Source organism: Patella vulgata, chromosome 6 (genome assembly GCF_932274485.2).
Source record: "Patella vulgata chromosome 6, xgPatVulg1.2, whole genome shotgun sequence".
NCBI lineage: Eukaryota > Metazoa > Mollusca > Gastropoda > Patellidae > Patella > Patella vulgata.
Genome location: NC_065884.2, coordinates 1192105 through 1207324, shown reverse-complemented (window position 1 = coordinate 1207324; position 15220 = coordinate 1192105). Strand labels below are relative to the sequence as shown.

General features: G+C 38.7%; 1 protein-coding gene across 1 annotated transcript in view; it reads right to left on the bottom strand.

Annotated features, from left to right (window-relative positions):
* Positions 1-15220, bottom strand: part of LOC126823501 (von Willebrand factor D and EGF domain-containing protein) — an 84968-nt gene that overhangs the window by 7900 nt on the left and 61848 nt on the right. Inside the window, exons 11-16 of the mRNA XM_050552385.1 lie at positions 14586-14806; positions 11061-11307; positions 8473-8628; positions 3879-4062; positions 1212-1402; positions 579-842 (exon numbers count right to left, since the gene is read on the bottom strand). Of these exons, the coding sequence (XP_050408342.1) occupies positions 579-842; positions 1212-1402; positions 3879-4062; positions 8473-8628; positions 11061-11307; positions 14586-14806 (1263 nt within the window). The remainder of the gene's footprint in view (positions 1-578; positions 843-1211; positions 1403-3878; positions 4063-8472; positions 8629-11060; positions 11308-14585; positions 14807-15220) is intronic.

Sequence of the window (15220 nt, the reverse complement as noted above, 5' to 3'; positions counted from 1 at the left end):
AAAGGTGTCGCCAATTTCAATTAAAAAACCGTAGTGTCCTACCTAAATATGACACGCACCAACGGACAGACAGGGTATCTGTATAAATATACTGAGGTCTGTAGTCTCTATCATTCAGAAAAATGTTCTTCGAATATTAATTTGGGTGGGTTGTCAACATTTTGTGAACAACTAGGTCATTGCATAGATTATCCTGTCTTTTAACATAAAATGTAAAATATCTACCCTTTCAGCTAGATAGCGTAATAAGGAAGGAAGGTGGATAGCCTTTAAACAAGATGTCGACGCTTGTAAAAAGTATCCTTCTACAACGATCATATCTATGGTTTTTATTACCCCAATTTGTCGTCACGGTTCACGTTTGTTTATAATGAATGAATTATGAGACTTATTTCGGGAAGGGACACAACTTAATCTTTTCTTTAGCTATAAAACAGTTCCATTGTATACGCGTACCTGGGTTTTTTAATGTGGTTGATTATCCTGTAAAATTTCATCAAATGCGGACAACTGTCCCAGAGTTTCGGTACGTTAAAGACTGAGTTTCAGCGACTATAAGATCTACTATTATGACTTACTGTAAAGGAACAATTGACATCTAGACCATTTATTGTACAGTATTGACATCTAGAGTTAAAAATAACCATCAGACCTTCATCACTGTAAGCTATACCATTATTAGCTACAGATATTTTGTAAACTTTCACAAATTCATTTTCTGGTTTCTCCGTTTCCCGCCGATTGCTATGATTTGGTAGGAAACAAATTGCTTCACTGATACTTTCCACATCCGGCCTGTGAATTGTTTCCTCTTCATTCTGGACTGTGTTGTTTTCAATCATCTGGAACAATCAAGGATTTTGTGAAGTAATGTTGTCTGTTTTATTCCTGATATTTTTACAAAATATTGTTTAACTTGAAAGGAGACGTTTTATGGTTATAAATATGTCTTAGGATAGATTTAGTCAATGCGGGCTCCACTATTATCTACATGCATGATGTCTTGTAACTATTTGGGTTTGACTATACGTTTGTTACCAATGATACAGCTTTATAGCTTTAGACCTTGTGACCTTGTTTATTATTTACAAGGTGCTTTCGTATCCATTTTAAAAAAAAATATGGTTTGGTTAATTCTTTATAAATGTTTTGTTTCCAGCGTACACCAGATATTTTGTCTTGTTTTCGATTTCTGTGATATGCAATTTTACCTGAATATAATTGATTTTACAAGATGTATTTTCAGTTTCTACGAAAATTCCACCAAAAACAGAAACTTCAGAACATTCATCATCTGATAAATCACAATATCCATCTTCTGAGAGATATTCCATTACAGGTGGGTCGCTGATATTCACTGAACAATCACTACCACCATAATTCTTCTCACATATACATATTCCTGAAATTGTGTTAAATAAAGAAATCTTGAACATGTCTCAATAACTCGCCACATGAAGATACCCGGTATGATGATTATGAAGAGGGAGAATTTCAGTTAATACAATGAGCTCGCAAACAGAAAAATGCACACATAAAAAATGCCATAAGATGCGTAGAGATACTATTTAAAATCATATAGAGTTTCCATAGCTGATATCGGTTGTTTATTTCTCTCCACTGAAATGTGTAACTAATTATGAATGGATTATTTTTACATGTCCAGGTATGACAATATTGAATCATATAACGACGCAATTCTATGATATGTGAAGATATTTTCAATTGTGCTTAATGTGCACATCTTTTCAAACATAACCAATATAAATCCTGAATTTATTGTGATGATGTCATGATAATACATCGAAATCTATTGTCTATTACTATTTTAGGCAATCAAACTTCTAGAAACCCAGGAAACAGTTTAAAAATAGGGGGGTTGGATGGCTGAATGGTTAGCACGTGCGTGCTGTATCATAAAGTCTGTCATTGAGTCAACTGGCGTGGTTTCGAATCCCCGGTTGTACGTGACGAGGAGTAGGGTCGCCTGTCCAACTTCGTGGGTTTTCTCCGGGTCCCAAATTGACCTAGTTTTTGTCGAGTGGACGTTAAACCCCATTTCTCTCTCTCTCCCTTTTAAAAATAATTGGAAGGTAGAAAAAGTTGAAAGGTTCTGGAAAATTGTGGAAAACTCGAGAATGTTCCGGAAAGTTCTAATATATTTCTAAAACTATATAAGTCGGAACAGACCAGTCCGAGGGCAAAACATCTGAAAATTATTTCGAGAACATTTCATAGCACTTTGTACAGAACTCTATGTTGATCGTACAAGTTTCTATTTGAGCCATGTGGACTGTGTTCTCGATTTATTACCATCCCGTTCTGTGCTGTTTGAGAGAAATTATTGTTGTTCTAATCAAAGTTTAGAATTATTTTTGTAGATTATTACCACGTCGGATTATACCGATTCAATGATTATTACCAAGATCCTGTGTAATTCTGTCAACTTTGGAATTACTAAAGCAACACAGAGAAGACATATGTAACCGACTGTCAACAAATTACTATATCAAAGCCGAGGGCGAATAAGACCTGTGAATTTATGAAACCAAGTTTTTCTAGACCAGTTTTTTGCGTAGATTCCTAATCTGGGTGGTGATCAGGCGTTTGAGGGGGCGTTTTCGAGATGATCCTAAAAGACACATTTTGATCGATAATGAGACGGGGAAAGGTAGGAAACATCGCGGAAGGCGACTTACATCAGTAGATGACACTAGAAGAAAGATTTTCTGGGTGAAAAAATAACATGGCTAGAATGAAGATTTACAATGTGAAATGGTATATGAAGCATATCCAAATGACATATGCGAGCTGTTGGTAATATCTCGCTCATATTATAAACTTTGATTTCGAATCTTCTGATGAAGACTAAGAATAAACTAATATCTAAACATGTCTCTGATTTACTTTGTTTTTGATTTACATTTCCAGATCTCTTGCAACATACCATCATAATTTAATAATTTGAATGACCAAATATAGGTACTGAATGAAAAGCTAACGAGAAACCACTTTTAAGGTCAATATTGAACCAGATGATTTCTGTCCACAAAAATACATGTTGCCCCCCCCCCCACACACACACACAATGGGAATCTTATACATATATTTATAGAGATGTTTCATCAAGTTCTAAGAAACTCATCATTTAAATCAACGTGAATTCATTTCCAGCAAATTTACTCCCCCCCCCCAACTCCACACAAGCACACACGCAACCACCCACCAGTCTCGCCACAAATCAAAACAGTTGTCCAGGGCCATCATATATACTTATTTAGAGATGGGCAGTCCTAGAAATCTATGTTTTATTTATATATAACATGGTCACCATTAATGTCAACATAATCACATTTTCCCCCAAGTAGTGTAGACATTGGAACCCCCATATCTCTCAAACGCCCACTCAAACGCCTGATCACCACCCAGATTCGGAATCTACGCAAAAAACTGCTTTAGAAAAACTTGGTCTCATAAATTCACAGCGCGGGTGGCGACCCCCCCCCCCATCTTCAGCCAGTTTTTATATTTGTACTTATACTCATTATGTGTAGATGTTATAGTTGAATTTGTACTCATTTGTTCTAATATTATATCATTATTATTAATATCATTAGATTATTAAATCTGTTGTGCAGATTTGTCTGAATGTGTAAATTACAATCAATAATCGAAGACTGTAGCATTTATAAACATCGAATTTGCTTGCAATAACTTCCCCAAAAACATCAGAGCCATATCACGCCATTGGTGAAGGCGGTTATTCGGTGGATCCTCTTTGGTACGCATAAATACTTTCTAGTCTAAAACATCAGCACGGGATCTATGGATATTTCACCCTCCCCCCACCAACGCCATGATTTTGACAAACATCTCACCTTCAACACAATCGCCTTTGTTTGAACATTCATATGGACAAGCTACACGTTTAACTTGATTAAATACAGAAGGTTTTCCTGGTTCAGTTTCTTCTTGTAAAGTTGTATTAAATTCAACCTCATGATAGCATTGGGTCTTTACTGATTCTACAGCTATGGGTGAACATCTAGCATCTCCCATAGACTGAAATACACGTACAATACATTAAAATAAATAACTAAACACATATAAACTGGTTCGGTTAACCCCATGCATGATTACGAGATGTACCCAGGGCTAACCCTCACCCTAACCAACAATCATGTTCCCTAACCTTTTTGTCATCGGCGAACTTGACGAATATACTCCTTGAGAAATCTGCATGAAGAAATTACCAAAAGTGCCATTAAGACTCGGATTTCTGCTCTTTATATTTCGTGGTTGTAAATAAAATGAAAGAGATTATGTCACTGAAGCCTTCACTTGGTAAGCGAGGAAATGAACCGTATGCACCACACAATAAACACAGACATGCTAAGTAACAAACAACAAACGTATAGATCTAATCAAGAGAATGGGTCCGTGGGCTAACTGTACGTAGCGGTTGTGCTGTACAGTAGCGGTTGCGCTGAAATGACGTGATCGGTCCAAACGATACCTAAAAAAATATTATCAACAGTAGGGGTAATAATGTGATTAGAATTTCGGAATGAGCTAAAATGACCAGTTTAGAAATAAAATTAAATAAGTGAAAAAGCAATGTATTATTCATCTGTATCATTACACACATTCTTGATATAAATTGTTTGTTATCGTAATGCTCAGCTTTCACGTGGTCTACGAATGCTACGAATCACCCGAATATTGGCAAATAATCAAAAAGATCGTAAATAGTCTGGAGAAGCTACGAAACACTAAACAGTTACAAATAGTTTACAAAAGAGTTACGATAATTCGTAGGTTATCGGATGAAAAATATTCCTGATGTGTCTAGGTAGGTTTACGTTAAAGGTTCGAAATGAAAGAATCATCTATACAAATTGAAGCGATTCAGTTACGAATGAGTTACAGATATGCCGAATTGCTTATTAATATGCTACGAAAAGTTTACGACATTTGACACAGTTCATCAAAGAATCGAATAGGGGAGCTGTTACGGACAATTAGAAAGGGCTACGAAGGGTTTACGAATTCCTGAAACGAAAGATTTTGACAAACAAAAACATTCGTGGCCGAACTATAAACAAGACGATTGTGTAAAGCAAGGCTGACACTTGCACGATTCCGTGGTACGCATTGGCACGACTCGAGTCGTGCCAGTGCACAAACTAGTCGTAAACTGGCGTGAAGGTTGCGTAAACCCGTCGTGACTGCGTGCCATGTCGGGACGAGAATTTTGAAATGTTCAAAATTTTGTTAACGACAAAATTTAGCGACCGGGTCGTGAACTATGCGCAAACTGTTCGTGAACTCGTCGGGACGATGCGGGAGGATGCGTGCCAGTGCGTGGCAGTGCGCGCCATGCCACGACTGTCATGAACTGCCACGACTAGTTCACGAATAGTTCACGACTACTGCGCGACAGTGGCGTTCTCGTCGGTGCAGGTGTATATATAGGGCTCCATCCACCAGGGATCAGATCATGTGTGTCCGGATCTTGGCGTTCCACTTCTAAAATTGCGTGTGGGTATATGATGAGGATGAGGTTGTGCAGGACACAGGCGCACATGTTGATCAGGTTGATAGTGTCGGGGTGCTGATGCATCGTCGTCAAGAAGCAACGGAACCTTTGAGACGATATTCCAAAGGAATTCTCCACGACACGTTGGTCACGAGACAACCTGTAGCTGTAAATGCGTTCTCGTAGGACCTGTAACCGGTGGGAGAATGGTTTCATCATCCAGGTTTGGAGAGCAAAGGCGTTATCCCCTACGAAGTGATAGGGCAATGGCTGGTCATCTTTAGGGAGTGGTTCTGGTTGAGGCACTCCAGCTCTGTTCTCTTCTACAGCATCATGCAGGGAACAGTTACTCCATGTTCCTCCATCCGACGCACCACCCTCTGCCCCAACATCCACATAGAGGAACTTGTAGGTAGCATCTACCACTGCCATCAGAACAATGCTGTGGAAGCCCTTGTAGTTGTAGTAGTAAGAGCCAGCATTGGGTGGCTTCATGGCGATGTGCTTGCCCTCCACATCCCGTCCACAGTTGTGGTAGTTCCATCTGGAGCTGAACCTGGCAGTAACTTCCTCCCACGCCTCTTCAGTTTTGGGGCAGCGCAGCACTTCGTCTTGTAGACCGCGATGGTGGCTTTACACACCTCGGGTATGAACTTGCAGATGGTACTTGCTTCAACCCTGAAGCTGTACTGCAGACTTGGATAGGACTTTCCAGTGGCTAGGAAGCGGAGGGTGACAGCTAGCTTGAGTTCAACTTGAAGCGGTTCCCTCATGAAGGTCGACTGCTTCTGGAGGCGAGGGGTTAACTTCTCAACCATCTCTTGGAACAGATCAGGTGTGGTTTTGAGGTAATTTTTGTAGCCCCTTTGATCTTCCTTGTGGAGTTCAGTCAGTAAACTGTCATACTGTCCAAACTCTTGCCTTTTGGTCAACCATTCCCTGACCCACACTTTCCTTTGTGTCTTTCTTCGAGGTGGGGTTGCCTTTTCTTGCTCTTCTGCCTCTTACAGCCTTCTCTGCTGCTCTTGAACAATGGCTAGAGCAGCTGCCAGGTATAGGCATCTTCTCTTCCCAGCAATGATTGTGTCTCTGACATTCAGCATGTTGTCTCTTCCACAGCCAATCCAAAAATGACCAAGGGTTGGGGAGACCCCCTTTTTATATGGTGTGCCCAAGTCGGCACGACACCGTCCGAATTGCGCAAACTCGTCGTGCCAATGTGGGAAGTGCGTAAACAATGCGCAAACTATACGTGAACTCGTCGTCAATGTTCGTGTCAATGTGGACACTGATGGACACGCATTCGTGAACTCGTCGTGAACTAGTCGTGAACAATGCGGGAGCCTCCGTTCGTGTCCCAAAATGGCACGAGTTGCCACGACAAAATCGTGGCCAAAAGTCGTGCAAGTGTCAGCCTGGCTTAAGAATCAAATAAGAATCACTCACGAACTTCAACAACCGTCTGCGAGTTATCTACGAATCGGAAAAAGTTTGGAAAGCGAGCACAAAGGATTTGTGTCCAAAATCACTTACGAATTTCAAGAACCGTCAATGATTTATCAACAAATTGTAAAATCGGGGCGATTCTTGGCATTCATAACCCACGTGAAAGCCAGGTATTACCGACCGCACAAGAAATCGAGCAACATCTTGTAGGTTAATATTAAGTAAGGTTGCCTGATTTGTCAATAATACCGATATTAATCAAGAACAGGGCAACTGGCGTTCACTGGAAGATCGGAATCCACCGGAACTGGATTGCTGGGAGAAGGACACTAAATTGAAAACATTACTACCTGTCAACTTGCTCAGGGGTCTGCCATGTGGCTCATCAAAGGTTGCATCCAAAACCACAACTAAATTAAACTGGATATTACCTAGTTTCGTGGAGGTTATGTTCCTGTTTTGTGGGTAGAATTTGTTTTTGTTTAAAATACTATGGGAGTTATTTGAACTGGCGGCCGTCTTAGACGTCATCTTGAATTACTCAAAACGCTTAAGGGTGACGGAGGTTCACCCGGCAGATTCTAAACGAGGACACCCTAAGCTACTAAAATCAACCCTAACAAAATCTGTGTAAACAATTACCATGTTCAGTCATAGTTCGGTCGGACTAATTTCTTGCTGTATTACTGATCCCGAAACTATTGATGCTGTCAATATGTAATTGTATTATGCTTTGGGGAGTAGTTTTTTTCGAAACTAACAGAATCAGTATTCCGACGTTTGATTGACGATTTAGCTTCTCGAAAGTGAAAAGCCCAAACGTTTTGCATAATGTTTATCACATATGCTTTATTAATTATCTACAAAGAGTTGGCTTGGCATAATTTGAGTTAGTCAGGAAATTACTAGAGGATATGATACATCGGGACTTTGCCGGATTTTTTTTTTATGAAACTAAATAAATATATGATGCTGCATCAATTTAATATTATATTTACTGTTTTTCTTCATATTGGAATTATATTGCTTTTATAAAATGTCTAGTTCCCTTATGGATTTATAAGTGTCATCATTAATTTAGTACGGAACATAAGTCGAACTGTGAAAATGTCGATCGCAGTATATAGGTATTTGCGGATTTGACGTTTAAGAAAATAAACCACTTCCAAATCCACACACAATTTAGTTTCAATCGCTTATCTCCCCACGAATACACTATTATAGCCTTTGCTTGATATTCAACGAACACATCAAATTGATTTCTATTGGCACCTTTCTGGGTGAAATTATTGATGTCAGTAATTTTCTGAGAGATAATCAATATTCTGTTGAACAGTCAAATACATAATCCGAACGCACTAGACCGACCGTTCTGTCTATCAAAATATGAACTGCTCCCAACCAACCCACAACTTAGAACAAAGTCTAAACACATGCGTGTGTGTGTGTTTATAAATTATATAAATTATACACAAAACAATTCCTACTTTAATATCTGCGATACAGTTGTTCATTGGACCATTTAAGTCAACCGTTGGTATATCTTTACAAATCTGTACAGCTGAAGAATTCTTAAACAGCTCTGTACAATATGATATGGCCCTTTCTTCTGTCCAACCGCTTCTCCACATATCTTCGACACTCTATAAATAGTCAATCATCATATAAATAGGAAGAATTATATTTTGGTAATATGGGGTGCCATACAAGACATTACTGAATCCCACAGGGACACCAGTTACTTTGGTGTATTCTACTAATTTGTCATCTGGATGTATCGACTATAAATTTCATTGCCCTTGTAGGATCGGTATAGATTGCATTATTCGCCATTTGTTTAGACGCTGGTATAATCTGCATTACTCGGTGAGTCATGCAGCTGGCCTGCTAATCAGCAATCAGCGGGGTTTGCTTCCTCTGTGGTTTCCCCTTGTGAAGACGGAATACCTGACAGGGAACATTGTTTAGTCGTTAGGATGGTACGTACGATAAACCGAGGCCTCGTGAACGTATTAGCGTGCGCGTGAAAAATAACTTGACATTGGAAATCATATAAGAGTAGGCCGTAGATCCGCTGTCCAGACAAAACTGAATGGCGTTTGACCTTCTTCGTTATCCCAGTCGATGCAGACAAGTAGGACGTTTAACCCCATTTCCTTTATTGAGACCGGTAAGGGAGCTCAATCTCTAATTTTTGGGACCTAAGAATTGACACAAATGAGTCGCAACGCATATAATAATATAATATGAAAGTATATAAACTGATTTACATTTATTCGTTTCCGTTTTTACTCTTAATTTCAAATTAGTTATTCCAGTCTACACTGATTGTATTTTTTGTACGTGCTTTTCAGATAAGAATATGACGTCATCGTTTAACATGACTCGTGGAATATGTCTAACCTCGTTCTTCGAGTCCCTTGTTACAAATGGCGTTGAAACGCATTATAGTACACGATTCGTGTACAATGGGCTTTTACCGTTAAGATCACTACATGAATGTTGATTTAGATTGACAGACAATTCGTGTTTTCAATGTCGAAGACTTTAGGTGATATTGAGTTAGAGACTTGGCTATATTTTAAATTAACAAAATATTGTCGCCTGACATGTAAAGATAATACATGTACACCAGTTCAAAATCTACAGCTCTCTACAAATCTCCAATAATCCCTTTTAGATCAAAGCTGAGTCGGCGTATAATTGTCCGCGTTAGCTTGATCATCAGCACGTTTAATTGCCAAATAGCTCTAACCGGTGTATTGGTCATACTCTCCGCAGTTTTTCGTTTGATTAGAGCTAATTCCACTAAACACTGCTTTAATGGAAGCACATTTCTGTTCCAAATTATGACTAGTCAATAGTCCGATTAACAACCAATACTTAACTGCGTAACAATATGATTACGCTTTACACAAAGCTCCAAATTTGGCCAAACGTGTTTACATAACGTTACGTCATGACTCACGATTTTATTATGCCCAATTAACCAGTGCATAGCAGAATATTGCAGACAAACTAATTGCGTGACAAACGAGGCTATCAAAACGGATACAATGTAAACAATACTTTATTTAGGCGAACAAGACTTTCACCGTTTTTAATACCTTAAATCACTGTAAAAAGTTTAAGGGAAGACCTCAGATTAAACAAATGGCTATCATGTTGCTGTACTACGAATAGATTTGATTGAACGGGAAGAATAGACACACTCCCTCAAAATCCCAAGTATCAGAAACCAATCCAGCAATGGCCAGAGAGGGATGTGTATCGGTGTGCGAGTAAGCTTTGTAAACAATGTTTCGAGAGGGAGAGAGAGAGAGACAGAGACAGAGAGTTGGGGTTTAAAGTCCACTTGACACAAACTAGGTCATTTCGGGACTAACATATGGTTTAATTTTATTTCAATACTTTGCTTGTGGCGTAGGGGTCGTTAACAGTGGAAGGAAACCGTAGGCCCCAGAGAAAACCCACTAGGTTGGACAGGTGACCCTACTCCTTGTCACGCACAACCGGGGATTCGAAACCACGCCAGTTGACTCAATGAAAGGCCTTATGATACAGCGCGCTCGTGCTAACCATTTGGCCATCCAACCCCCCGCCCCCACAATGTTTCTGGTAGTAGTGTTCTGAATATCGTCTAACTTATAATTGGATCCGGGGATCACGTGGCTAAGTGGGTAAGACGCCAGCTCGCTAGCCTGGAGGTCGGGTGTTCGATCCCTGCATTGGCCGAGAAAGTTCATCCAGATTTTCCGGCGTGGTTCTCCCTTGTCAGTGATGCAGGACGGAGGGGCTGACAAGGAAACCTGTCTAGTCGTTCGGATGGGACGAAAAACCGAGGTCCCGTGTACACATTGGCGTGCACGTAAAAGATCCCTTCGCAGTTGGAATTCGATATAAGAGTAGGCCGTAGTGCCGCTGTCCGGGCAAAATTTCCCTCATAGCACACTGTATGGCTATGTCCGTCTTCATTAGCCCAGGTTAGGAGCAGAACAGATTCATTTATAATTGGATCCTGTAATAATGGTAATACTCGTATTTTTGAAATAATATACATATATATGATATTTACCCGTACAATCCTATGTTTTACTTCACGGCGAAATCGGTATTCCTTTACAGACAGCTTTGTGGAACACTCCCTTATGGTAGTGTGATTCTTAAAAGCGGCACCACAGTTTCGCCTACACGTTACATCATTTGTTGCATCATTTGTATCATCTTCGTTAGGATTACAATTACAGTAAAAGTCTTGGTAGTTGAGAGAAGTGAGATTATCTAAATCATCGCTAAACAGATCTGTAATGTTACCTGTAACTCTAATGTAAAAAAAGTAGATTTGCAGAGTAAAACTGACGTGAGCGATGTTCCATTGCATTTCTTTAAATAAAATATAGTCATTGGTTGCCGGTCAAGATACGCCCACATTATTCAAGAGATGAAAAGAGAATAAGCTAAAAACAAAAACGATTTTTCGTACAATCAGGTGCCATAATCCAGAAAGTTATGGACTGAAATTCGCAATTATCGAACGGGATTAGGATCTTTGAGATATAAAGATACATTTTAAGTTTCATTAAAATGGGATAAAAATTATGACATCTAGAGGGTCCATAACCTTTGTATTACATACTTATACACAATTTGAGTACAATGAGCGGCCATTTTGGCGGGCATTTTCGTTTCGATTTTCCCGAAATTCGAATTCAACCTTCATTATGGTGGAATGGTGATATATTTAAAAGGTTTTTAAAATCGGATAAAAAAAAATTGTGACCTCTAGAGAATACACAAGCCGAAAAGACGCTTTTTCGTACAATCAGGGGCCATAATCCATGAAATTACGGTCTGATATTCTCAAATAGTGATCTCTGGATTATAAACATATATTTCAAGTTTCGTAAAAATAGGATAAAAATTATGACTTCTAGCGGGTCCACAACCTTGATATACCATAATTTTAGACTATTTGAAGCGATTTTGTCAAGCAGTTATGGCCTGATTTTCACGAAATTCAACCTCAACCATCATTAGGGTGAATCTGTGATATATTCACACGGTTTGAAAAATAGGATAAAAATTGTCACCACAGACTAAAAACGGGATTTTTCGTACAATCAAGGGCCATAATTCAAGAAGTTACAGTCAGATATGCGCGAATATCAACAGTAAGCAAGATCTTTGAGTTATAAACATGCATTTCAATTTTCATCAAAACCAGATGAAAATTCTGACCTCTAGAGTGTTCACAAGCTGAAAACGTCATATTTCGTACAATCAGGAATCATAATCTATGACGTTATGGTCCGATACTTTGCAATATCGAAAGTTTCGTCAAAATCGAATAAAACTTGTGACCTGAAGAGTGTCCGGACGAACAGGGGCGACTACATAACACGCCCACATTTTCATGTGGCGTACAAAAACAACACTTCGTTAATGGTGACCAATCGGTGACTTACCACGGCGGCTTCGTTTAAGCTGATTACGACAATGCCATATATCTCCAATATAGCATTCCCGACCCAATCATTATACTATATTTGATAAGAACACCCCTTCGATCACAGAACAAAATGATTTATCAAAAGACCTAGATCACTATCAGATTACTGACAGGGTATTGTATTATCAAGCTCCATGGACTTTATTAAACCCAAACTATGATACAAGCCTAATTGATGTTTTTAAGAAGAAAGAAAATCCACAATATGCTCAATGCTGTCGCAGGATTTTCTGAAGGATAGTCAGACGGGTGTCAAAATCCAAACACAAACAAAACTGAGTTAGGTGTCCACATTCCAGAATTAAATGTTAATAGATCAAAAAGCTTACCAGATAGATGTTCTATCTATACAGCAGAATAAAGGGCAATGTCCACAGCTCTTAACTGGCTTTTATCATGCACCATTCAAAGAGCCGTCCTTGTCTCAGACTCCCTTAGCAGCATAGAGTCAATAATACACGACACAATAACACCAAGATCAGAAATTATTCACAATAGTCGGACAAAACCGTAGAATTTACATGGATACTATCCCATTTCGGCATAGTAGGAAATGGGTCTGCAGAAAAACTTGCTCGCAAACGACTCAACTCTCAGCGAGATCCAAAATTTAAAATATAGCACACAGGAATTTAATAGCATTGATAAAACCAAAATTAAATCAGAATGGAAAAATAAGTTGGCCAAGCAAAGAATTTTAGATTCAAATTAAATAACGATCTAGTTGTAAAGAGGGAGATCAATATCCCGCCGCGCAACATAATTATGTGGGTTAATCACAAACTGAGAACTAAGGAGTTAATAACCCACCAAAACTATAAACCAGTGAATTGCGAATGCAGTCGCATTTTAACCTTTACTCACATTGTCACCGCGTGCAATACATTGGAAGAGAACAGACTCCCTGCAAGAAATTTAATGGATGGTGCAAAACTTCAATATATCCTCCAAAATGTACTCTTTCCTCTCGGGATATGTCATATATTACATTTATGAAGCGATCTCAAAATTCATAGAATCGGGCATTAACGGTTAAACTAGTCTCTCAAAATAGAGTACTATATGACTAGTCATGGACAAATACTGGTTTTTGTATGACCAAGTTGTCATCCAGATCATAGAAAACTTTAGGGACTGCAGACTATATATAAATCTAAACGTTCCACTGTTAAAGACCCATACGTGAAAGCGAATTATTGAAGTAGAAATTGAACCATATGTTATCCCGAAATTACCTAGTTTGTGTCGAGTGGGCGTTAAACCCCAAGTGGCTATCTCTCACCATTCTACCAACAGATAGCGGAAGTTCTATTCGCACATGCGTGTCTGAATAAAACGGAAACCGAAATCATTTACCAGTTGTCAAAATTTTATAACTGTACGAACAGTTTTTAATATGCAAATAATCCACGGGTCCAGCTATGTGATTTTTCAATGCGTGAACTTCGCTAACTGCAAACGTATCCTATTTCCCATGTGTTTTTTTTTTCTATCCGGACTGATGACGCCAAATATCAATCCGTAGAACTTCCTGTTTTATTATGACAAAGGGAGAAGAAGATGACCAATCCTCTCTTCTCACTTGCGAATGTTAACACCAAATTAACATACAGGAACTAATTGTTCATGATTTTAACCATTTTTCTTTTTTATAATAGGTCTGGATATGTAAATAACTTTATTGTACGTTAAGTTTGTAGTAAACAAAAACGACAATCCTTTGCTTGATGAATGATGTTAACATTTTAACAACAACGGTGATGTTTCTTGCTTTGGGGCAGTTGAGGCTATCCGACGAGTTCATGTTGATGGTGTCTTTGGCATATTAACAGCGAGGTTAGATTTTACGTGAAGATAGTGGCCTTTGTAGGTCGTATTCATGTAGACACAAGTACGGATTAGGTTGTCAACGTTTGCGACAGAAGCGGTTGTCATGCACGGAAAATTCTAACAGTACGTCACCCAGTTATAAAAATTAATAATATTCGACCGAATTGTGTATTTCCCGTTCTATTACTAAATAATATTTGCAAAACAACAAAAGAAAGGTCATTATAACTTATAATCTACAGCAAGTCAAGTCATACTTACTTCCATGACATTGAGAATTCTCTAGTGGTCCTTGAAGCTTCCCCATTTCGAAGTATTCTTTCATTTGCGTTAGGGTTATATTTATAGTGATTAACATTTCCACACAAACCGCGGGAAATGTTCACATCAGCATACGATGGTGTTATGAATACATTTGTAAAATTCCCACCATGTCTATTTATCAGGTTGACTGTTATTAACGTTGAACTTGGAAGTACAATCTGTAATTTGATAATAAATTAAGCAGATATCATGAAGAATGGCCAACAGATTTAGTGTATCCTAACTAATTAGCACGCTGTAGACCCATATAAGTAAACCTGTAGTTGATGTCAAATGTTTTATAATGAAAACAAACTGAATTTTGAATATATCAAGACATCACATGAAGGGAACGATTGGTATGTGTTGATCATAACTGTATGGCTAATTGTTGTGAGAGCACTAAAACCTTATGCGTGTGGACGTATAAAAGGGAGTATAAGTCCGGGACGTATGTATGTAATTAGTTTATATTGCTCGTGACATCAATGAATCCATACAAAATCCCCCCCTCTCTCTCTCACACACACACACACACACACACACTTTTTGGTCAATTACAAATACTAGAGATTGGAGAAATTCGTGTGGCT